Source organism: Haliotis cracherodii, unplaced genomic scaffold (assembly GCF_022045235.1).
Source record: "Haliotis cracherodii isolate W230 unplaced genomic scaffold, xgHalCrac1.p SCAF_3, whole genome shotgun sequence".
NCBI lineage: Eukaryota > Metazoa > Mollusca > Gastropoda > Lepetellida > Haliotidae > Haliotis > Haliotis cracherodii.
In genome coordinates, this window is record NW_027266286.1 from 20,316,900 (window position 1) to 20,342,157 (window position 25,258).

Below are 25,258 nucleotides of genomic sequence, written 5' to 3' on the forward strand. Positions count from 1 at the left end.
ACATTCCGCATTTCTGACATTATTGTCAGAGAGGTCGAGTGACATTGCACAAACAACAACTTGAAAGTTGACAAGTTGTCCGGATGACAGTTACACTTCTACTTTCAAATCCACGCATTGGTACTTGAGCGGGTTTAGCGGCGATACAGTCTCCCCCTGGCCCATCCCCCGCCCGGCCAATCCCCCAGAGTGAGCGGCGTCTCCTGACCCGGGGTGAATGGTTATCATGGCAACAGGGGCACACGGAGGTGGCTACATCCGGCCATAAAGGGGGCAATGTGAATGAGATATTTACATTATGAAACTGGCGATAAATCTCAACAGCGAGACTCTCCAAGTTTCCAATTACACCTGAGTCACAGAAGGAAGAGAACGCCGTCAGGTGGACATCTCAGGTAGACCCTCTAATTACAGGTAGGTCCTGCTTCTTGGACAATATAACCATGTGACAAAGTTACACGCAGCACGTAGTATGCTACAGTTGATATCAATATTCATAAGGAACAAGTTGCATCGTACTGACACCCGCTTACAATAGGTTACCATGCATTCATGTATACGATGGAGGGGGCCATGATTCTTACAAACATACTCCACCCATTGGTGGAGGGGTGGGGAGAGGGGGGTGGGGTGGGGGGGTAGTGCTCCAGGTGGTCCGGACCTCATTCCTTTTTATAAAATCAAACTTAGTATGGTGGAGGCAGCAAGGAATTTTGATATTTTGGAACCCACACCCCACACCACACCCCACCCCACCCCACCCCACCCCACCCCACATCCCCACCCCCACCCCCACCCACTCCCTATTTAAAATTACTGGATCCGCCCTTGTTCGCCACGCGTTCCCTGTATTCACAACGTGTTACATTTCCTCACCAGGCCATACATTCAAACACAGGACCATGCAGCTATTATCTTATACGAACAAACTCGCCAACTTCCCGCCAACGTCAAGTTACTGCAACAATTGATAAATATATGTTATCATGACTGCAAAATTGTTATAATACCTGAAGCACCGGCATAAATCGTATAAGTTACATGTTGTTGTCTTCTGTTAAGTTGCAAATGCTTTTTAATCTGGCACGTGTATTTCCTATCAAATTTAATATTTTTTAAAGTTTAAATACAGGCTATTTGTACTGCTGATATTTCTTAGGTTGTCATTAAGCAGCTTTAACTCAGTACACATATGCACGTGCTCGTTTACAGCTATGCCCAACACAAATAACGGTCCATATTTTCATATTAGCGAAGGCGTGCTACAGATACACGGCGTGATGTTTAATGAGGTCAGACGAATCACGGGGCATTTAATCTGGTGGCCGCAATCGACATGAATGGCGAGAATGCTAAATCATGATTTCCGGCTTATTGTGAGGCTTCCATTCATCAGACACCGCTAGCCCACTCCGGTATTTTCCGTATATCTCCGGTAACTGAGAGTTGTGCGCTATGAAAATTCACAACCATGACGCCATTGCCTGACCACACTTTATAAGTGCACGCTTAAGCACTTCTCAAGGACCGGCCATTTATTACAGGGTGGTCAGAGGTGTTTGATGCTATGATGTACTGAAATAACGACCCTCCCCTAATGCTTGTAATATCTCTGGATGACCCTCCCAATGACCTTGTACATCTTCTCATGACCCTCCCTGAAAAGACAAAATGCAAATATACTTCATATTTTATAAATATCAATTTTCCATGACCCTCGGCCCCACCAAATATGTGTATTATATTTCATAACCACAGAGATTCTCATATTTTTGGGTGTCGTAATCATGGCGTCAGTGATGATCAATGAGAAACAAATCATCTAAATCTCAAATTCCCTACAGGTGTTGTTATCAAACCTATTGATACAATTGCAGTGAATCAACATCGTAACCAAAGACCGCATGCAATCTGTGCATGGTCTCCTATAACTGTTCTTTGTCTCCGGTTAGTGCTTATCACCCCCACGGAGGACCAGTATCATGGTGAGTGTGCATTGGTTTACATGACTATCAGTGGGTCAGGTCACCCTTCCAGCTGAGGCGGGGGCGGATACCCCCATAGCCACATATCGCTGTCTTATCTCCCATTTATAACCAGCAGAGCGGCACACACGCTGCCTTCCACACATAACCACCGCAGGCTATTCGTGGACTTAACGCAATGTAAATTTCGACTTCCTCCATAGCTCGTATAATTATCCCTTGTGTAATTGTAGAAGATCTTTCAGCAGCTGAATACAGTTTTCCATGTCCGTGTTGACATCTGTAGGGGCAGTTCATTCGGGTAAATGTTGGCGTTTTTTACAATTCATGATTGTATTTTTAATAGTTTCACAATGTTTTATCGTTGTATAAGAAACAGTCATGCTCATGCCCCTGTGTGTTTCTGTTTTAAATGGCTTCATGGTTATGACAACTGACTGTTGAAAGTACTTGAAACTAAGTCGTGAGGTTTCATATAGCTTTAAATTGTGAGCATCGTGTCTATATTATGTCTAAATTCCACCATAATTACATTTACATGTATGTGCTATTATACCGCGCGATGGGGGGCGGGCAACTCGCTCAGCAGGGTTATCACTGTACACGAGCAGATTCGTGAAGATCCAGGTAGAGAATAGGTCTTCAGCAACCCATGCATGCCGTAAGAGGCGACTATGCTTATTAGACTAACGGGATCCGGTGGTCAGGCTCGCTGACTTGGTTTGATGCGCGTCATCGTATCCCACTGGGGTGGATCGATGCTCATGATGTCAAACACTTGATTGTCTGGTCCAGACTCGATTATTTACAGACCGCCGTCATAGAGTTGGAATATCGCTGAGTGCGGCGTTAAACAACAAACAAACAAACACGACGACCCCACACAGTGACACAGGACCTGAGTTGTTGATAGGCATTTCTTAGAAGTTGACGGGTGACAAATAAGACAAAATATTATGGATAACAACTTCTTTAGTATAATGTAATAGCGATGTTTCGGTTTAGTGAATTAGGTGTACCGCTGGGTGTATAACTCATACTTTATACCTTATACCTTATACCTTATACCTTATACCTTGTACCTTGTACCGTATACTCAGTCTTGCTTGACAACGATGTAAGGTGTCTATACCGAAAGGTCGCTATTACGGTATTATAAGGAAGTTATTATCCATATATTTTGATCTTCACAAGACATGAGTGAAATAGTCAGTCTAATAACCTTTACAATCAGTTGTTGATATAGATGTCAATTATATGAACGAAGAACGCAAGCATCGAACACGATATAAAATGATTGATAATGATTTATAAGAGTGATTGATACATAGCATGGTCAAAATCTGCATACGACAATTTGCATATGTTCGAAGAGTATCCGCATACAATACTTTGACACACTCTTTCTAAATACGCCGCCGTCATATAGCTGGAATATTGCTGGGTGCGGCATTAAACAACAAATAAAAAAAACACTAAAACTTTCTAAATACATGACACACTTTATAAGGAACGTTTACTATCTCTTACTGCGTTAATTATATGTTATTACCTTTGGCAATACCTGTAAGTACATGTTATACAGGATTGACATAATCTATTCACAACAATATTTTTAAAAAACTTATGTAAAATACACTCAAAGGTATCACATATTCAAGCAACCTCATGTTCTTGCAGGTATTGCCAAAGGTAATAGCATATTATTAACGTGTAAAAGATCGTAATCGTTCCTTACGTTGGTTTAATAACAGAGGTTTATAAGTCAGCCACAGAGTGATCTGTGACTGACTGAAGTCCTTATTTATACCTATTCAAGTTTTAAAGATAATGTCATTTTCTGATTAACTCGGCAATATCGTTACACTAATGTGGGTACGAATAATGGTATAATCTAATTAGACTGAGGCATTTGAGATAACGGTGAAGTTCAATACGAGGAAGACAAGGTGAGCAGTTACTTGTACAACACGAATGTATGTATACGTTGTACTGTCATTTCATGACCTTATCAGTTAGATAATGGACATAACAGTAAATACAGATAAGGGTGTTGCTATCGTCTTAAAATTGTTTTCATAGCAATATCATGTTTAAGATATTGGAACGTGTTCGGTTAGTAATAAATATTTTTCAACTGTTGGCTACTTTAATTTGCCCATGTTTAAATGCTATACTCCGCCATGTATATGCTATTTATTAAAGTCAGTAAGTATATTTTGAAAGTGGAAATAAATATTAAAAAATATTGCTCCATAAGGAAGTTGTGTATAAAATTCAGTTTTTGTTTCACTGTGTTGATTTGACTGTTCTAGTTTCTAAACTGTTGCATATATAATTTGCCATGCCCAGCTTCTAATAATATTTCCTTCTGTCTTTCTTTGTTGAGGTGAACAAAATGTTGAGTTTCTTCACCTGTATCAAGTGTAAATAAGTATGCTGACATCGTCCGTATATTTTTGCTATAAAACCACCGTGTCAGCTAGAGGAAAGAGAAGCTTGACGCGGTGGAAGACGTTTAACCCTCTTATGAACTCAATGAATATATGTTGCTGACGAAACTAGGATTCGAACACACGCCCCGTGGATCCTTGCAGCTAAGGGGCGCAACTCTGTACAGTATCTACACGAGTGACCCGGGATGTAACGAAGTAACATTGCAGAATGTGTGAGTGGTGGACGGTAGGGCAGGACATGCTTTACCCTTTTCGCGAATACCTGGGGCCATCGCTGATTTCCAGTGAACCATCCATGTACTTTCCGGGGCACGGGTGGCCCAGTCGTCTAAGGCGCCGCGATTCGCTGTGCACAAGTTACGTCCCATGGGCACGCCAGAAACCTATGATTGTGGGTTCGAATCCAGGTTCGCCCCGATTATGTTTCTAGGTTTGTCAGCACCATACTCGTGCTCGTGGGTTTCACCGAAGTGGTAAACGTCTGAGACCTGCATCACTTCGGGCTTTCCCACATTAAGCTGACACGCCGTAACTGGAATAATGTTAAAAGCGGCGTTAAACTCAACTCATTCATGTACTTTTCACCGCTATTTTGCCTTTTATGCCCTATGGAATCTGTTTCTGCGGAAAATCGAGACTGGTTATTCTCTGGCGTTGACATTTTATATAAATTATTTATTCAATTGCTGTTTCAGACCCGGATTTGGTATGACAAGCTCTAGTGGACCGTGTGCACAAAGACACGACACTGTAAACTCCCTGACCGCTGGCAATGGAGGACAAGCTCATCCATGTCTACACAGAGACTGATCTTCTAAGGTACCTCGTCGCCAACAACTTTAAGAATGACAACTCGTGCAACCCTCAGAACATTGAAACCATTGAAGTGTCCGGAGTCAACATCAGGAACCACTCCTTCAAAATGAAATTCATCGGCATCAAATCCTTCAAACAGCTCGGTGTCCACGAAGCAGACGGGAGATGCCACGTGAGCATCATGGTGTTCTCTGAGAAGAAGCAAAAGGACCGCGGCATGAGGGTTCTGACAGTCACCAACGGTAAGAAGGACACCCTTCACGTGAACACCCTCAGGAACCTGTGCTTCTCGATTCCAGCCCTGGTCCGGAAGCACGTGATCCTTGGGGACCTTGCTGACAGGGATCGGTTGTACAAGATGGACGCCAGACCGCGAGGTCTCTGTGTCATTATCAATAACAAAACATTTGAGGACTCCAACGGGAATGATTATTTACCGTCAAGACTGGGGTCCGATATCGATGCCCAAAACCTCAAGAAACTGTTCCAGAGCTTCGCTATGGAGGTCAAGATATGTATGGATCTCAGTGACTGTGATATCATCAAGGAGACCAAGAAGATATCACTGAGAGATCATTCAGACTATGACATCTTCATCTGTTGTATTTTGTCCCATGGTAAGAATGGTTCCGTGCTTGGTGTAAACAATTCAGAGGTTCCGATCCTAGAAATCACATCCACCTTCAGAAACAGAGGTTGTCCCTCACTGGCCGGCAAGCCGAAGCTGTTCTTCATCCAGGCGTGTCAAGGCGAGAGGCCCCAGAGAGGGGTTGTCCAGTCCGACGTCATCCTGGACGAGGAGTTCACGAAGGTTCTGCCAGATGGGTCGGACTTCCTCATCGCCTGTTCCACGGAGCCTGGGTATGAATCGTTCCGTCACACGAGCACCGGCTCATACTTCGTCAACTCTCTGGTGAAGCAGCTACGTGCCTCGGCCGACAGAAGCCTGGTGGACATTCTCACTGATGTGTGTAGCGAGGTGTCGGACCACACTTTCGACAACAACAGGAAACAGGTGCCCTGGTTCACCTCGACGCTCAGGAAGACGCTGATCTTCAACCAGTGTAGTCATTATGTGAATGTCTAGCGAGGAGGGGCGGTCGGGTAGCCTAGTGGTTAAAGCATTCCCTCGTCACGCCGAAGACCCGGGTTCAATTCCCGACATGGGTACAATGTGTGAAGCCCATTTCTGGTGTCCCCCGCCGTAATATTGCTGGAATATTGCTAAACGCGGCGTAAAACCATACTCACTCACTCTAGCGAGGAACAACTGAATGTGTTGCTGAGTGAGAGAATGAGTTGTAGGGTGAGTGGATGGTGAGAGTGAGTGAGTTGGGTTAACGTCGCTTTGACATTGCTGAATGAAGGAAACTGAACTTTGTTCGGGAGATGCTTCAACGGATTCAGGTGTACATTCACCACCAACAGCTGTACATAATATTGTGTTGATATGAATTGGAATTCGTGATTGTCTTATAGTTCTTGTGTGAATTGGTTCAAAATGAATTCAAAAGATTTTGCAAGAGTTGAACAATTAAAATGAACTTGATAACGAGACTGCTCACGCCAGAGACAAATCGAACAAAGACAGTATATGTGCAAAAGGTAGTATGTTTCTGACACTGTCGCAAACTGCTCAAGGAATACAAAGATATATATATATTTCTACGAAATAAATAAAAGTTAAATTATAAGCGTTGTCACAGTTGGATAAAACAGAAGCCTACATAGTGCTGAAACGGACCAAATCACAAAGTTTGGGGTGTGTTTATTCACTTCAAACCGTGGGGATTCCGGGTTAGAAAAGGTCCCCAGCAACCTATGCTGGCTGTAAGAAGCGACTTAATGGAGCTGGTTGTCAGTCTCAGTGACTTGGGTGATGACGTGTCAACATGCACCGGCGGCGTGGATGGATGCTCATAAAATCAGTCACTGGATTGTGTGGTCCATACTCGATCATTTACGGGCCGTCGTCATAAACAATAATCACACTCATAATTCATTTCACGATGATGTGTAAACATTCTGCGCTTTTCTGTCTTTTTGTGAAGATTTCGTGCTCAAAAGTTGTTTGATCAAGGTTACAAAATGCAAGGCCCCAGTAAAGCTTTCAAAACGTTTTATGGTAGACATGTGACATGTTTTGTTCAGATGACACAATATACATAAGATATTTCCAAATTTGACCCATTAAGCCGGGGTTTTTTTGGTTGCGGCAAGCGTTGGGGTGACGTTCCTTGACTAGCGATATAGTTTAGCGTTATGGTCATCGCAAGCTGTTTCGCTGCCATCGCAGAGAGTTAGCCGATGTTTAGGGTTTGGGGAGTTTCATGGGGAGTAGTCTAATAACTGGCCAATTGTATTGGTGTTTTCAAGGTCATTTCGTGAGTGTGTGTTGTTGTTGTTTTTTTGTCAACAAAGCAAAATGGCGAAAGGAAGACTTGAAATTCATGAGTTGACTGCATGGCTATCTATAGTGCAATTTGTGATCGCAGTGCTTCGAACATTGTAGTCGCCATTCGATAGTAACGGAAATAGCATTCAGGGTTAAATCTCATATCTTGAACCAGATTTCTGTAGTGTCAGAAAGTTTCGCGTCGACGTAGTTTTTTACGAATGTATTTTCTCCGTACTCTACGTCGTCGGATATATCTCTATACGCACCACAATGGCCTCATACCACTGAGGTGACCTAGCACTGTGTCTGTACTCGGTGCCATTTTTCAGCGTAAAAGAGTGAAAATATAAAGCGATGCGTTTGCGATGAGAGTTCGGCGGTATCTGTACTCAACGCACCCTGACTTGAGGCTGCTACCGAAGTACAAACCAGTATTCAGTGACCAAAATTTCCGAAGCAATTTCATATTTCGACCTGTGCTTTACAGTATGTCCTTGTGTTTGTGTGAATGGACACTTGACTTGCCTTTGCATGTGTTTGTGATGGGTGCCACCAGTGGCACGGGATACGCTCACCTTTTCACGAACACCTGGTGTCATCACTATTTGATAGTGATTCATAAACACATGCTTATTAGTCGTACAATGGACTCAGTTTTTTAGATTTCTTGTGATTATGACAAAGGCTTTTGTCGCTTTTATTTCCTCGTCCGAGGAACCTGAGGTAACACGAAGTGAGTGACACTCCAGACACAGTGGGTGCCTGTAGCGTGAGGTCTGCATGCGTAAACTGTTCTTACAGAGTTCATTAAGGGGGTGACCGAATGGAACTGCACAGCCTGACGGTGGGCTACTGGTACTCCATTATGTCTTGTAGTGAGTGAGTGAGTTGGGTTTAACGCCGCTTTTAATAGTATTCCAGTTATATCGCGGCGTGTCAGCTTAATATGGGAGGAAAGTCCGAAGTGATGCAGGTCTCAGACGTTTACCACTTCGGTGTATGGTGCTGACAAACTTAGAACCATAATCGGGGCTAACAAGGATTCGAACCCACAATCATAGGTTTCTGGCGTGCCCATGGGACGCAACTCTACACTCAGTCGAGACGACTGGGCCACACGTGCCCCCTTATGTCTTGTAAGAACAGGGGGCTCGTGAGACGGGCGTGATGCCCATATACTACACACAAATGACAAATGACAAAAACTCCAGTAAGTGATTTCTCTGTAGATCACTATGTAAGGGATGTAAAAGGTCATACGACGGAATTTGGACAGCAATACTATAAAGTAGACGTCAAGCAAAGTGCGTACGTCATACATTGTAGGTAGCTGTAGGGTTGATAACTTGCGCATAAAGCCTGCTGTTAATCACATTGGCGAGCGGATGTGAGTTGTTGTTAGGAGTTATGCGTTATGAGTCAGGCAGCAGACATTTACTTTTAACGCATTTTGTGTGAGTGCCAAAGATAGAGCAGAGGCCTGTTCGGGATATTACGCGAGCGCGCGCTGTTGAACACGGCTGACATGTTTACTACTTTCGCGAACACTTTGTGTCATCACTGATTCATTCATGATAAACTTTGCCACAATTTGACATGGAATATGTTGGGTGGCCCAGTCGTCGAAGGCGCCGCGATTCGCTGTGCATAGGTGCGTCCCTTGGGCACGCCAGAAATCTATGATTGTGGGTTCGAATCCAGGTTCGCCCCGATTATGTTTCTAGGTTTGTCAGCACCATACCCGTGCTCGTGGGTTTCACCGAAGTGGTTAACGTCTGAGACCTGCATCACTTCGGGCTTTCCTCCCACATTAAGCTGACACACCGTGATATTACTGGAATACTGTTACAAGCGGCGTTAAAGCCAACTCACTCACTCACGCACAAACAGTGACATTCATTATTGACATTTTCTGCATAAACGGAGAGGGGCGGTGCCTTTCTGTGTCAATGTGTCTGCATGAATTGGGACTATCAGGCAAATATAAGAAAAACAGAGGTATCTGTGATTGAAAGTGTTTTAATGTGGCAGTAGAGAGTGTTGTAAATGTGTAGTGATTTTCAGTGGCAGCGAATGACAGAAGTGCTCGTAAAATGTCGAGTGCTGTTGTCGCCAGGTTGTCTCAAGAAGTGTGATTTAGAGTTACCTCCCTTGATTGCTGACAAACGTGATCATTAAAGAAGTTCCTGAATGGGACAGTTTCTGGAACGCTGGCTGTACCCATATAGGAGCGACACGAGTGCGATTCTAGTTGTGTTACGACCTGACTTGCGTCTTATCTACTTGGCCAATGTGGATTCGATAGTAATGGATACCCGACTAAAAACACCAATTTCTTTTTTTTTCAAGAAATCAAGAGTGGAGCAGGAGCTGGGTATTCATGACTGCACTGACACATGTTCTAAGGCCTGTCACTTATTGGTCCTGTCACTTATTTGAGCCATTGTTTTGTCTTTGGTGATTGTAAACGTAAAACTGTATGTTTCAATATAAGTTGTGTATTACTTCTTGACCTTGTATGGTCACTTAGTTCTATACAAACCGATTTCTGGGTTAACCTTTGGGGTTCAATTTGGAAATCACCTCATTACACTTGCAAAAACACAAACATTGTTATAAATTGAACTTTTTAAAATATAAACGTTAATAAAGTATATGGGGACCTCCATCCAAATGAACAATGAGAGAATTTTGAGATATATGTGTTCTAAAAGTTCCCATTATGATAAATAAGGTACTCGTGCCTTTAGGTACATAAAATAAGCAGCAATAACCCTTGCTACCTACACAAATGCATGTCTGCATAGCATGGTACCTTCCCTGACAATCATTGCTCTGTTTATTGGATATTGACATAGGTGATATAAAATGGGGTTTAACGTTGCGTCCAAGATTTTTTCACTTATATAGCGATGTGCATGCACGTGTGTGTGTGTGTGGCTGCTTGTACTAGTCTTGACTGATGCCAATTTATGTTGCTAGCACGCTGAGTTACCATGCCGCAGGTTAACATGAATACCCAACTCAGACACAGTATACTGACTCCGAGGCAACCAATACTTGTTTTAGCCCCTTAATGCCGAGCACCAGACAAGTAACAACAAGCACCATCTATTAACGTCTTTAAATATGACGTGGCTGGGGATCGAACACCAGACCTTCCGCTCTCTGGGCGGACACTCTACCACTAGACCACGGAGGCAGTCGAATATTGACGCAGAAATGCAAAGATTTTATCAAAAAAGTTGTCAACACAAAACGGAGAACTGGCAATCTCTGTCCTGCACTTTTTTCATAGACTTTCAATGGATGTCAAAGCTGTCTGGGCTTTGTTGTTTCAGAGATTTTGGGGGGCTTGGCATTTATCTAACAATGGCCCAGTGTTCAGGAATTGTTTTGTATCACATACATAAAGAGACAACAGCAATACAATGGATGAAAAGTGTCTAACTCATCATGTCACAGTCAAATACCAGAGAGTAACTACAGAAGCTGAATGTCAACATAGTATTTATTTCTAAGCCACAAGTAACACATATATACAAAGTCCAGGTTCACAACTTCAGGAGAGTGACCCAAGGATCTCCTCCAGTCAAACCACGTCCATGCTACGTCCAGTGTCACCACAGAATGAATACATAAGTCTCTCCCCAGATTGTTCCACGTCACACCATTTCAGTGTCACCGCCTACGAAGAATCCTCTTGGTGCTGGCCCAATCCTGATCTATCTTCTGCTTCCTGAGGAACACTTCCTTCATCAATGTCCGTGACTCCACCTCGTTTATGCTCTCTCGGTAATGTTTCATCAGGTCATATTTCTCCCACGGTTTGGCCACCGCCACCGCCTCCGCCTTTCGCAACCTCTTCTCCGACACATGGAACTCCTCCACCCCCTTCAAGTCCATCCTCTCCCACCTCTCATGCCAGGGCGGTGGACTCAGTTTCACCTACAAGACAGACCAACCCTTAGTTTAGTTCCTTACACAATAACAGACATCCTCTCGTGCCACAACAGGGGACTCAGCCCCACCTAAAACAGAGACCAACCCTTAGTTCCTTACACAATAACAGATATCCTCTCCCACCTCTCATGCCAGGGCGGGGCAGTCAGCTTCACCTACAACACAGGCCAACCCTCAGTTCCTTACAGAATAACAGATATCCTCTCCCACCTCTCATGTCAGGATGGGGCAGTCGGCTCCACCTACAACACAGACCAACCCTTAGTTCCTTACACAATAACAGATATCCTCTCCCACCTCTCATGCCAGGAAGGGGCAGTCAGCTTCACCTACAACATAGACCAACCCTTAGTTCCTTACACAATAACAGATATCCTCTCCCACCTCTCATGCCAGGGCGGGGCAGTCAGCTTCACCTACAACACAGACCAACCCTTAGTTCCTTACAGAATAACAGATATCCTCTCCCACCTCTCATGCCAGGGCGGGGCAGTCAGCTTCACCTACAACACAGACCAACCCTTAGTTCCTTACACAATAACATACATCCTCTCCCACCTCTCATGCCAGGCCAGGGGACACAGCTTCACCTACAACACAGACCAACCCTCAGTTCCTTACACAATAACAGATATCCTCTCCCACCTCTCATGTCATGGCAGGGGCCACCAGTAACACAAGGGAATAAAACAAGAACACACATCAAGATCTTAGCTTTTCTTATGGGGCCTTTACACAGGATGCCATCTTTCAGAGGCAAGAGAGTTAACTGACTATAAAAGTCCAGTTTCCACCCTTGCCGAACTAGGCTGGTATTATGGAGTGACATTTTGGCTGGACTAACGAGTCTATGCATAGTCCATTAAAAATCGCGCACCAAAATCGAAATCCGGTTCGTAAACTGTCGTGCAGATTTCGGTCGATTGCAGGATTTGCTAAGCATGTGCACTGCCAACTCGTTGTCACCAGATATTTTTCAAACCTTTTCACGTTTCACCCGACTTATCACAATATAGATCTTGATCATTGATCAGATCGTCCTGACTGGGCGCCACCATTTTATGTGAAGCAATCGCAAATGATATGAGAGGTGGAGTCTGATTGGTCCATAGGAGAGGCTTAGAAGGAACGTAACTGGTAATAGCCACTGGTGGCACTACGATCGAGCCCAGTAATTCCAGGCTAGTTCGGCAAGGGTGGAAACTGGACTTTTAAAGTCAGGTGACTCTCTTGCCTCGGGAAGATGACAGGATGGGGACCTTTGTGCCTCCCGTGTGCGACCATAGAAATTGCCAGGTCATCGTTGGAGGCTCAGAGGAGACAGAATGGTTGCCTAGGTCATTCCAAGGTGGAACACAGAAGGTTCAGACATCGCCAAGGACGCCATGGTCGCCGTGAAGTTTTGAACATGTTCAAAACAGTCGCCCAAAGGTAGCCGAGGAGGTTGGTTGCTCAAAGGAGGCAGAAGGGAGGCACAAGCATTGCCGTTGTTGCAGATTGAAGGCACAATGTTTTTTCCCGTTAATCTGGGCGATGCTTCTGCCTCCCTCGTGCCTCCTCTGGGTGACCAACAGCGTGCATTGAACTATGACTGTGGCGACCGTGGCAACCCTTGAGACACCATGGCAATGCTTCTGCCTCCTTTGAGCTACCTGTAGTGCCTCCTCAGCCTGCCTATAAATAAAGGGCTTGTACCTGCAGTGTTTCATTGTGGTTGCAGACGTTGAACAACTTGAGCAGTTACTGCTAAACAACTGCTGGAGCAGTTACATAGAAACATGATTTTCTGGCCAGTTTTTGGACGCTCAAAGGTGGCACAAAGGTGGCAGTCCTGTTTAAAGGGGCCTTTAGTGGATTATCTCAAAGCACGGCTACCCCCCAAGAGTACTGACAAGTAAGTTGCTGAAAAGGTTTGATTGATTCACATCAACAAGGCATGACACACCAGTAAACATGACACAGAAAAGATTTGGTCCCGCCACCTGAAACTGATGGCTAAAACAGTCATTTTATCTTCTAGATTGTTTTACAAATCACTTGGAACCATTTCAGTCACACATTATCTAAACAAGTAACAGTTGCAAAGCGGACAAGTAAAAGGGACAGGAACAGTGCTACCTTTAGGAAGGGGTGTGGTCTATTGGGATGTAGTACATAGACTGATCTTCATTGTGTTGATGGGGACAGAGATGCCTTTAGGAAGGGGCATGGTCTATTGGGATGTAGTATATAGACTGACCTTCATTGTATTGATGGGAACCGAGCTGCCTTTAGGAAGGGGTGTGGCCTCCATGTCCATGGGGAAGGTGGAGTACTCAGGGGGACAGTCACGCAGATACATGAGATCCTCATCAAGACGTTTCTCCAGCCTCAGCACCTCCATCTTCTGCACCACAGGGTTATACATCTCGTACATGATTTCCACACCTGCAAACACATCACAGGCTTAGTTTGTGTACGTCACTTGACACAATCAGAAAATATCACTTTTTTTGTTTGCCATTTAATACCAAAGTCAGCAATATTCGAGCTATTTCAAGGATGCCTGTAAATTGAGAATGAGCCAGACAATCAAGTGGTTGATATTATCACAACATCCCCAACCTCAGGGGTCTGATGACATGCAGTACAGACATCCATGACAGTAACTCTTCAACGCTGGAGGTACAAAAAAGGTGTGCAAAAAGGGGAGACAATCTAATGTTGTAGTCAGGACTTTCTTCATGTCGTATGTCTTATTATCAACAACACCTCAATGTAAGGAGCTTGACATGCAGAGATGACACAAGATCGTCAGAGATCAGCTAAATGTTTGTTGCTATGACGGCAGTGTACATGGAAGAGCATCAAAATGTCAAAAACAAAAAATACAAGTATTTTACATGTAGACTAATTTAAGAAACCTTGCAAAAATATGTATCAGAATGCAGGAAACTTTCAATGTGACGACATTCACTTGTGCTACAATCTGGTACAAACAAGAAATAAAAAGTCTGAAATAATTTGACATTTATGATATTTCTTTGATTATCAGTTAACAAGTCATCTTCCCGAGGCAAGAGAGTTAACTGACTATAAAAGTCCAGTTTCCACCCTTGCCGAACTAGGCTGGTATTATGGAATTAAATTTTGGGTGGACTAACGAGTCTATGCATAGTCCAATCAAAATCGAGCACCGAAATCGAAATCCGGTTTCGTAGAGTGTCATGCAGATTTCGGTTGACTGCAGGATTTGCAAAACGTGCACCGCTAACTCTTTGTCAACAGATATTTTCTAAATCTTTTCATGTTTTTAATCAAGGTGCTCACATGATTTGATGCACTTTGCGATGTAAGACCTTGACAATATAGATCTTGATTATCGATCAGATCGTCTTGACTGGGCGCCACCGTTTTGTTTGAAGCAAATGCAAGTGATACGAGAGGTCAATAAGAGAGGCATAGAAGGGACATAACTCGTAATAGCCACTGGTGGCGGTACGATCGAGCCAAGGAATTCCAGCCTAGTTCGGCAAGGGCGGAAACTGGACTTTTAAAGTCAGTTAACGCTCTTGCCTCAGGAAGATGTTAACAAGTATAATATACATATAATGCAAAAGGATAAAAGGACAGTGACAGTGACTGCCTTTAGAGCAAAGACTATCATGTGTCATGGACAAATGGGAGACATTCTCTATTCAGATTGTTTTTAGACCAATTCAAGTCCAGTGAATATCACAAAGCCTTACTCATTATCGTTCTAAATACATTTTACACTAAACTGAATTCCAAATCCGTTTAATTCTAACTCCTTTAGTGATAGTAATAAGTAAACCTATCTGAATAATTCCATGTGGATTATCTCCCCTGACTAACCTTGTCCATCCACCACATTCCTCAGGATGAAGTAGGCTCGGAGTCCATGGCCGCCACGCCGAGTGCAGATACCCACAAACCGGTTTGTCCTCCCGGCTGTATATTTGTCTGCCACCGTGACAGCCAGGATGCTGCCTGAAGCCATACAGGGAACCAATGAATTTGTTGGCAGAAGCACAAAGTCGGGGGTAGCACCTCAACATACTGTAAATCTTGAAATTAACACAAGCATGAATTAAATACAAACAATGCGAGCAGTCTTTGTTCACATAATGAAACTTAGCATTTATGTCTCAAAAATGACTATCAACAATAAAATGGCCTCACTGCACACTTTGGATAGCGGGAATACTAACTTGAAGATAAACACAAACACGGTTTGGGGTCAAGAGTTCTACCCACTTGTGTCAAACTAGGCATCATTGACCACTCCAGCAGTTAGGACAGAGGCCACGACGCAACACTTCGTCAAAGGGTAACACGAACCAACGCGCACCGATGGACTTCATCACACTCCTCATATCTACAGCCTTTGTCTTGTCGTCTGCCTTCAAGTTGGCACCTTCTCTGCGTACCAATCAGTGAACTGTTCTTGGTTCAATTATTTTATTGTCTTTGAACTTCCTTAATGCCAGTCAACAAAATAAACATATAAACTGTGTGTTGTTTTTAGGAAAACACTGTTTATTGTATTAGTGGAAGTGCTTTACTCAGCACAAATAAGCGGTGCTATTTGCTGTTTGATTGAATTAAGGTTAGGATATGTATCATTCCACTGGGGATGGGGTGGGGGAGTCGCATTGATATTGAGTCACATTTTTGGCTGTCGTATAAATTTGGAGATGCATTAATTTCATATTTACAGTACATTGCTCACAATGAAAGTAACAGGTGTTATTCAAAATGTTATCAATATTCACCTGGTATAGCTAACAACTTTCCCAAAGTTACAATAAGAAAGTATTTTATTACGATCTTCTGGTCAGGACACCACAGCACTACAATATCATAACTTTATCGAAAGTTTCTATTTCATCTACGGCAACTTCCGATAATTCAAGGAGAGTCTGGACAGATGCAAAACTATAAATAGACTTCACAACAGTCAATGAACAAGACGCACTCGTATTTTGCAGCAGGCAGTGAATATAATAACCTTCTCTTTACCTCTGTCTATGAAAATTTACACCTTGTGATTTGTAATCCGTAAATTGGTATATCAACATAAATTGTATATTTATATTCTTATCCTATCTCACACTATGCATTTCTTACACCCTTGACAGCAGACCTGCCTTAAAAGAGTGAGGGGTTGAGTTGGGTTTAATGCCGCTTTTAACAGTATTCCAGTTAAATCACGGCATGTCAGCTTAATGTGGGAGGAAAGCCAGAAGTGATGCAGATCTCAGATGTTTACCACTTCGGTGAAACCCACCAGCACGGTTATGGTGCTGACAAACCAGGAAAAATAATCGGGGCGAACCGGTATTCGAACCCACAATCATAGGTTTCTGGCGTGCCCAAGGGATGCAACTCTGCACAGCGAATCGCGGGAACCTTAGATTTGGCAACCCATGCCTACTGCCTTGAAAGAATAAGCTCAACTATTGACCAGCTTCTACCATGTCTGTACAATCTTAAAAAAGTTTGACAGCACTTTCTGCAACATTCAAACCCTATTATATATATACCAAGATCAGCTTCACAACTTGTACTCCTCATCAATCCATGTCTTCAACTTGACATCACTAACATGACAAGACTAACACTCCTAAAATAAATAATTAGGGTACTGTTTGGATTTAATGTGAACTGTAACACGTCCATAGAAATAAGAATAAAAAGTTTCCGAAAAAACAAACACTCAGCATGCTAAGTAGGCTTAAAAAAATAATTAAATGGTTCTCAGGCAATGACTATTAAAAATATAGAGTGCACTGGCGGTGTTTTTTGTGTGTGTGGCTTGTTTAAACTAGTATGTAACCAAATAAACAGTTGCGTACTATCAACCTGTGAAAGGACCTTCTTACATAAACAAGCATACAAAAACCTATTGCCACCATGACCACAACTTGAGATTTGCAGTAAAGGGAAATAACTGCGTAATTTAGGATTTTTTATCTTTTTGGAAAAAGGAAATAAAAACGAAATGTGCTGCAGACTTTACGATGATGCGGGCTGTGCCTGAGAACCAAGACTATTTATTTTTTTAGATTAAATTTTATCCGTAGCTTGACCAGTGTTTATCAAGAACAGTATTCACTAATCAAACTATGGTATGTCAAACAACCTACCAACGTAAAACTCGGGGATGTCCATGTGTTCTCGGCGACGGTACATGTCCTCTCTCTCCAGCAGCTCTCTGACACGGTCTCGGTGCTCCGGACGCGGCGATGGGAGAAACTCATGCATCACATTGCTGTAATACATGTGACTATAGTAAGCGAGTGAGTATAGTTTTTGCGCAGCTTTAAGCAATATCTAAAAAGTTAACAGATACCATGTTTGATAATTGTAGTTGTATCATTTTACTTTTATCATCAAAGATACAGTGGTCAGAGTGAGTGAGTGAGTATGGTTTAATGCCGTTTTTAGCAATATTCCAGCGATATCACGGCAGGGGACACCAGAAATGGACTTCACACATTGTACCCATGTCGGGAATCTAACCCAGGTCTTCGGCGTGACGAGCGAACGCTTTAACCACAAGGCTACCCGAACACCCCTACAGTGGTCAGAACAACATGAACAAGGACTCAAATAGTCAGACAAATAAAGATAATCTTAATTTGTTTTCTCACTGTAAACAGTAACATATTTAGTGTTTACATTATCAAGGTAATTAGGAATAAAATTTGTTATGAATGTTGAGGTATTAGGGTTGGGACAATACACCAACTGCGCAATCCAATACGTGATATCTTGCTCACGATCTGATACGTATCATGATACTTACAAGTGCACTTATCTGTGGTGCCTCAGCCATCTGTTTCAAAGACAGGATTGCCAAATACCTGGTACACTGATGATTTACAGATATCAGTGTCAAGTATGGAGCAATGGATGAAGATATTTACCTTTTCACCACTAACTAGTGTCTGGTGTTACATTTTTTAATGCAAACATTTAAGGGATGAATTGATACTTTTTACTTAGTTATCACACCATTGCTTGTGTCATGGATGTATTACTGCACTGTGGGCTGACCTGAAATCTGGAGGCAGTTCCACATGGCGCCGTGCCCGCACTTCATCCAGGTCCTTCATATCAGGGTGCTGGGACAGTGGCGTTCGCCGATGACGCTCCACTTTCTCATTGTCTAGGTAGTTGATCACCCTGATGTCATTGCGACCTGAAGAGGAATATCAACAAATGATGAGCCAGTCGCTATTCAGCACAAGGTGAAATTCAATGGTAGATCTACATTTTCACTTTCGTAAATAAATGCACACGTATATATTTAGGCTAACATTTCTTTACAACTATCAACTATTATATTACACTCATCATACATATGTACATGTACCAAATAACCGTGAAGATCTGGGTTAGAACAGAGACCATATAATAGATTATCTATTATATGGTCTCTGGTTAGAATAGGTCTTCAGCAACCCATGCTTGCGGCAAAAGGCCACAATGCTTGTCGTGAGAGGCGAGTAACAGGACCAGGTTGTCAGGCTCGCTGACTTGGTTGATGCATGTCATACTGCGTGGATCGATGCTCGTGATCTCAATCACAGGATTGTCTGATCCAGACTTGATTATTTACAGAATATTGCTGAGTGTGGCGTTAACCAACAAACAAATAAACGAACAACATGTACCAAAGAATACTGCACTCGCACGTTACCGGCCTATTTCATATTGTAACATGATAACTCGTGTTTAGCATTGAGATTGCATTAATTTATCAACAGAACAGTGACAAATAGTTTGGTATAACTTCTCCAGAAATTACCTGATACCACCGTTCTTTTACAGATGATATCATAAGTCCTGACTGACAGTCTTAATGACCTCAACTTTCTTGCAAGGGATGCCATGCTTATGCTCCCATTACTGTAATGCGTCGGCGCAGGACACTTCCGCTTCCGGTAGAAAAGGGGGCACCTGTCATGGATGTAAACATGAATACTTCTCGAGATCTTTAACAGTGAGACATATTCTATGAGGATTTTCTTTTAACTGTTCATTTTCAGTATGGATAAGAACTGAACCTGCATATGTTATGTTCCGTGAATTTGAGTATCTTGACTTTACGACCGAATATGCAGCTTGTTGTGTTATTGGTTCAGTTTTCGATCACCATCCTGTACATACGTGTGCTGTTGTAGAACAGTACTTTCTAGTAGGCCATGTTAACACCCATTGTGATAATGCTTCCTGTCCGTATCCCTCTCAAACATATATATAATTAAAAGGATTGAGCTGCAATGCATTCCTATATAACTGTTATATTGGGCAGAAATCTTTTCTCACACTGTTTCCTGTAGTTGTACTAGTTATTCAATGCAGTTTACCAGGCTCGACTTATATATAAACATTGTCTCAGGCTGCTGACCGTGGCTCTTGCTTCTCAGATCACATGTGCCTCTTTGATTGTATCTGTTAGATGTGTAATGGTGAAGGTAGGTTACCCCATCTCGATGCATGCACGTGTGTGTGTGTGTGTGTGTGTGTGTGTGTGTTTGGCTGCTTGTACTAGTCCAGACTGATGCCGATTTATAGTGCTACCTCACTGAGATACCATGCCGCAGTTTAACATGAATACCCCACTCAGACACAGTATACTGACTCCCAGCCGACCACTCGTTATATCCCCTTAATGCCCCTTTTGGTTTGACGCGGTCGGGAATCGAACCCCGGACCATCTGCCATTAGACCACGGAGGCAGTCACCTTTCAAATGAAGACTTGCAGGCTAAAACGGCACCTCAGCAAAACATCACTGATTTCTTGGGCTACAATGGCACCTCATTTGGCTAAAACGGCTACTAATTGTCAGGCAAAAAACTACACATTTATTTTTAATAACGATATAATTAGTTGGATATATGCTATATTACACTTTTTTTATGGAAGGGGAGATATATTTGAAATATCTATAAAATTACTAATTATTTCCTACTTACTAAAATAAATATTAAATATATAGTATACCTGTTTTAAGGCGATTAACATTTCACAATTATTTGTGTTTGCAAGTGACCATGTGAGTTTAATTTCATGCCTTTTTCGCCATGCAATATAAGCTGTTTTCGCTTTAGGCGAGGTACATTTTTCGCTCAGTGATGTTTTGCTGAGGTGACGTTTTAGCTATAACCCCCAATGAAGTACCCCTTTACAATAATTAGGGTTAGGTATTAAGGCTGTGACGAGTCCAAATTTACTACCCGGGTACCTATGCCCCTATTACTTGACCCTACCCGGGTACACTCTGTAGATCTCAAGAGATAGGTACAAACTGTCCGATTGGGAAATGTTTGCCCAAGCAAAATGTATTTAGATACACATATAAAACGATCTGGTCATGTATACACTGAAGTCTACTGTATGAAGTTTTATCTTTGTATTCAAACATATAAAAGTCAGAAGGAATGGGTGCATAGTCAGAAAGAAATGGGAACATTAGTGACTTGTAGTTTAACCATAGAGTTTAGATAATATTTGTCATTAAACAATATATCACATGACTCACCACTGGTCCAGGTAGTTCTGTGGGTACCCGGGTCCTACTCAGTACCCACCCGACCCGGGTACCCGAGTTACCCGTCCCAGCCCTATTAGGTACTAACTACAGTTTACAAGCATACATCCCTTCACAATCCTTAGGGTTGGGAACCCCTTGCTAATCTAACACCCCTTTACAGGTCTTTGGTTAATTTTTGTGATATTCAAGAATCTCTTTGATCTGTTGACAAACGCAGAGCTCCAGATAAGCTTTTGGTGTTGTGGGTATTTTACCCATGCATTTTAAAATCATTGGGTATGAGTAATTCTATCTGGGTATTCAAATTTCTGTTACCCTCTAGTTTTTACACATGAGGGTATTTAAGTTAAATATTTGAAAACACTATTCATCTAGTCACTGCAAACTGGTGTCGTGTGGGTTCGAGAGTTTTACAGGCCTAAAAAATACCACGATACTTCCACTAGAAAGTGTGATGGCAAATGATCATGAAGTAACTGTCATCGTGGAGTTTGGCAAGGTTGACGGAATGCCCGTTTATAATTTCAAAATAAGTTGCTGATTTGCTAATCGAATACGCAGGGTTACTTCACAATATTTTGATGATATGCACAAGTTTTATTTTTGCAGCGTATCTGTAATGTTCGTTGCGTATTTGATACGCTTGGATTTTATTTTACTGCATATTTCTGCATTTCTGCAACCTCCTCCAGCAACCCATGCTTGCCGTAAAAGGCGACTATGCTTGTCAGAAGAGGCAACTAACAGGATCAGGTGGTCAGACTCGCTGACTTTGTTGATGCATGCCATCGTATCCCAATTGTGTGAATCGATGCTCATGATGTCAATCACTGGATTGTCTGGTCCAAACTAAATTATTTACAGACCGCCGTCATATAGCTCGAATATTGCTGAGTGCAGCGTTAAACAACAAACAAACTATCCCCTAAATGAGGCTTATTAGATTTACTCATGTCGACAGAGGCAACTGACAGGATCAGTCTCGCTGGTCAACTGAGTTTGATCCTCCATGCGGTGCTACTGATAACACCAGACACTCATAAATGACATTGATTACTTGTAATGGTCACCATGGCTACAGCACAAGTTCTTCAAAGGGAACTTGTTCTTTACAGTATAATATTAGAATAAGGAAGTTATACATCTTTTACAACATAGATTTAGAAGTCATCATTATTTCAACCAAGAAACTTGGTATTATCAAATTATTATTCATGTTTTATTCCAAACATACCGTATTCGACGTAATAAGCGCCCCGCTCTAATAAGCGCCCACGTCTATATTTGCTAATATATTAGCCAGTAAACAATCCCAATTACACCCCTTCCGATTGATCAATGTACACAAGACTTATTTATTTGTGTATAATACGCACTCGTGTGTTATATGCACCCTTAATTATGGGCAATTAAATTCAGGAAAATATATCTGTCATGTATGATAAGCACATACTTTTCTTTTGTATCATTTCAGGCTGTCAGCATAAACTACGAAATTTAAAATTTTTCAACTCTGTTTTTGTTTCATCAAAATTATATTCTGATAAGAGCCCCCTCTTTCTAATTTTGAGAGCGCCCCGGGCGCTTATTGCTTCGAATACGGTACTTAGATTATGACACTGTCTCTATAAACCATTGTTATATTCTACCCAGATGACTGCTAGACATCCAACCCGACTAAATGGTTGCCAGCCACTGACGCAATGAAGAGAGGGCCAAGTCCTTCCTCCAGTGATGCCACCTCACCAGGAAGTTGTGGCCCCGCCCCGAAGATCCCCCGCACTGGTTCATCTGTCACTAGACAATCGTTCCGTCATCCTCCCAGCGGGCATGGCGCCAGCAGGGGTCCAGATCTGGGGAAGGGTGCTTCCAGCTTTGTCAAGCCAGGCACCAAGACAGCAGGACCCTACATGCTAGGTCGGTTGCTGATGAGATTCTTACCATGCTGGCTGAGGCCAAACATTTTTTTAAACTTTTAAATGTGAGAAGAAAATTATAATTGAAAAGTGTGTTTTTATATTCTGCTGACAAGAAATAAGTAAAATGTTAAAATAACACCTTATTTACTGACTCAATCATTGTAAATAAATTGCCGGGTATTTACATTTATTATTAAACATGTTAAATTAAAGCCTCTTGAAAGTGTATGTAAAAACTCCTGCTGCCACTATTTTTATGTGTTTTTTCTACCTACTTAAGGGGGCGGTCGGGTAGCCTGAAAGTTAAAGCGTTTGCTTGTCACACCAAAGACCCGGGTTCGATTCCCGACATGGGTACAATGTGTGAAGCCCATTTCTGGTGTCCCCCGCCGTGATATTGCTGGAATATTGCTAAAAGCGGCGTAAAACCATACTCACACTCTCACTCACTCTACCTACCTACTTAACATTTTGAAGAAATCCAATTTCTTTTATCAGAAATTGAACCTAATGTCCTAAATGTTTAGGCCAGATATCTGTTAAAAAAGCAGAAGAATAAAAATCTTTCTCAGTCAAATTGTTGAATGAATGTATGACATAAACATGATAAAAGGATGGACGCTCAGATTTTCCCAAACTGATCTGTGCTACAAATATGCAATGTGTCAGATTATGCATGACATTTGTGGAGGTAGGATTAATATTGACATGTTTCCAGCAGGGTTTGACAAATATGCTGGTCTAATGGACACTTGCCTTAAATAAAACATGAATCGTGTCACTTACTATACATGAAAGTGACTGTCGGAATGTGTTTTCTAATCATGCAACCTCGAAATATTTAACAGAGGGTATTCCAAACGACAGTTAGGGGTTTTATGATTCTATCCATACAATCTAGGCCATCTATAAGCCATTTCAGAATGTTCTTTTGATCAGTTTTAAAATTTGTTATCGAGAATACGTCAAAATATGTTTCGAAGCGTAGTCGCCAGTTTGAAACTAGTGTCGTAAAGCTCCCAAAAGCTGCTTTCTGATGGGCTAATGTCAATTTCTTGTCAGTTATTTCATTGGTCAGTCAAAGTTTGCAAAAGGTCGTTCTGACGTGACTCATAATGGGACGTCCTCAGATCTTTGTTTGGCAGTAGCGAAAACTAAGATATAATTTTAATGAGATTGGGTTCATCGACACAGGATTTGGCACTCCCGGTACCAGGCAAATAAAACGAGAACAAAGGAGTACCGCTCATCAATTCCATTACCATATTTATGCATTAAAGTTCACAACTGTTTAAAATGTTCAATCCCGGTCAAGAAGTTCTGAGTTCCGCATTTTAAGTTACACCTAAAATCTATACCCGCCATAGTACAGTTTCTCTCCGCCTATCACACTCTCATTTGTGCATTTGCCATTTTGGTGGTATTATTGTGGAAGAAAAGACTTATATAGCATGCATTTTTACTCAGTGTCATATCGATGTTATTTCAATTATTACAGTTAGGCATATGAAAGTTTTTAGGTATGTTTGATCTTCTAAAACAGGCGCTTTATCTGTGAACACATCCGAATCATCAGTAGACTCAGTGCAGCTGTCATTCGTCACCACTTGCCCCTTTCCGTAACCTGCAAGAAGACTCGTCCCCCTATTGATGAACGTGATGTGATAAAATGCGACAAACCAATCAGAATGCGTGTATGACTTTGGTCAAAGAATTCCTCAGGGATGATTTTTGTTTTTACATGTTTTTACATGTTTTTACATGTGTCTTGCATTTAAAAATAAAGTTACCGTTAAAAGTGTTCAATCAAACTGTATAATACAGTAAGTCTTGATGTGTTTTCAGTAGCATCTGGGGCGGTCGGGTAGCCTAGTGGTTAAAGCGTTCGCTCGTCACGCCGAAGACCTGGGTTCGATTCTCGACATGGGTACAATGTGTGAAGCCCATTTCTGGTGTCCCCCTCCGTGATATTGCTGGAATATTGCTAAAAGCTGCGTAAAACCATACTCACTCACTTCAGTAGCATCTGGAATATATACCTGGAGGTTATCATAGCAGGAGTTCTGTCCCTTGCTAATGTCCCTTTCATTTCAGCTTGACATCACTTCGATGAAAATTATAGCAGGAAACTGGAGAAGACAGTGAGGTGTTAAT

The 25,258-nt window shown here is 42.2% G+C and overlaps 3 protein-coding genes across 4 annotated transcripts in view; 2 read left to right on the top strand and 1 right to left on the bottom strand.

The window, feature by feature from the left end:
- Positions 1 to 281: 281 nt before the first annotated feature.
- On the top strand, positions 282 to 6,919 carry LOC139474069 (caspase-3-like). Of its 2 annotated transcripts, none has more exons than XM_071256927.1 (2): positions 282 to 414; positions 5,137 to 6,919. In XM_071256927.1, exon 2 carries the CDS (start codon positions 5,214 to 5,216, stop codon positions 6,342 to 6,344), a length of 1,131 nt encoding a protein of 376 aa, XP_071113028.1. In that variant the 5' UTR covers positions 282 to 414; positions 5,137 to 5,213; the 3' UTR covers positions 6,345 to 6,919. The 2 variants fall into 2 exon arrangements, with proteins under 2 accessions (XP_071113028.1, XP_071113029.1); XM_071256928.1 differs by lacking the exon at positions 282 to 414 and adding an exon at positions 2,218 to 2,286.
- Positions 6,920 to 11,159: 4,240 nt separating this feature from the next.
- Positions 11,160 to 19,535, bottom strand: LOC139474483 (large ribosomal subunit protein bL19m-like). The gene is made up of 6 exons (XM_071257522.1): positions 19,435 to 19,535; positions 18,681 to 18,825; positions 17,768 to 17,892; positions 15,474 to 15,608; positions 13,858 to 14,045; positions 11,160 to 11,603 (listed from the first exon to the last, which is right to left on the bottom strand). Exons 1-6 carry the CDS (start codon positions 19,517 to 19,519, stop codon positions 11,337 to 11,339), a joined length of 945 nt encoding a protein of 314 aa, XP_071113623.1. The 5' UTR covers positions 19,520 to 19,535; the 3' UTR covers positions 11,160 to 11,336.
- Positions 19,536 to 19,563: 28 nt separating this feature from the next.
- LOC139474693 (serine/threonine-protein kinase 40-like) overlaps positions 19,564 to 25,258 on the top strand; it is a 37,627-nt gene continuing 31,932 nt past the window's right edge. The window contains exons 1-2 of the mRNA XM_071257789.1: positions 19,564 to 19,629; positions 22,839 to 23,102. Coding sequence (XP_071113890.1) covers positions 22,889 to 23,102 — 214 coding nt within the window. The 5' untranslated portion in view covers positions 19,564 to 19,629; positions 22,839 to 22,888. The remainder of the gene's footprint in view (positions 19,630 to 22,838; positions 23,103 to 25,258) is intronic.

Excerpts from the sequence above, each read along its gene's own strand:
- LOC139474483 (XM_071257522.1), bottom strand. The coding sequence starts at position 19,519 with ATGGCATCCCTTGCAAGAAAGTTGAGGTCATTAAGACTGTCAGTCAGG. Across the intron at positions 18,826-19,434 it reads TAAAAGAACGGTGGTATCAG|GTCGCAATGACATCAGGGTG; the intron begins GTAATTTCTGGA and ends ATTCCTCTTCAG. Across the intron at positions 17,893-18,680 it reads GAACTGCCTCCAGATTTCAG|CAATGTGATGCATGAGTTTC; the intron begins GTCAGCCCACAG and ends CATGTATTACAG.
- LOC139474069 (XM_071256927.1), top strand. The coding sequence starts at position 5,214 with ATGGAGGACAAGCTCATCCATGTCTACACAGAGACTGATCTTCTAAGG.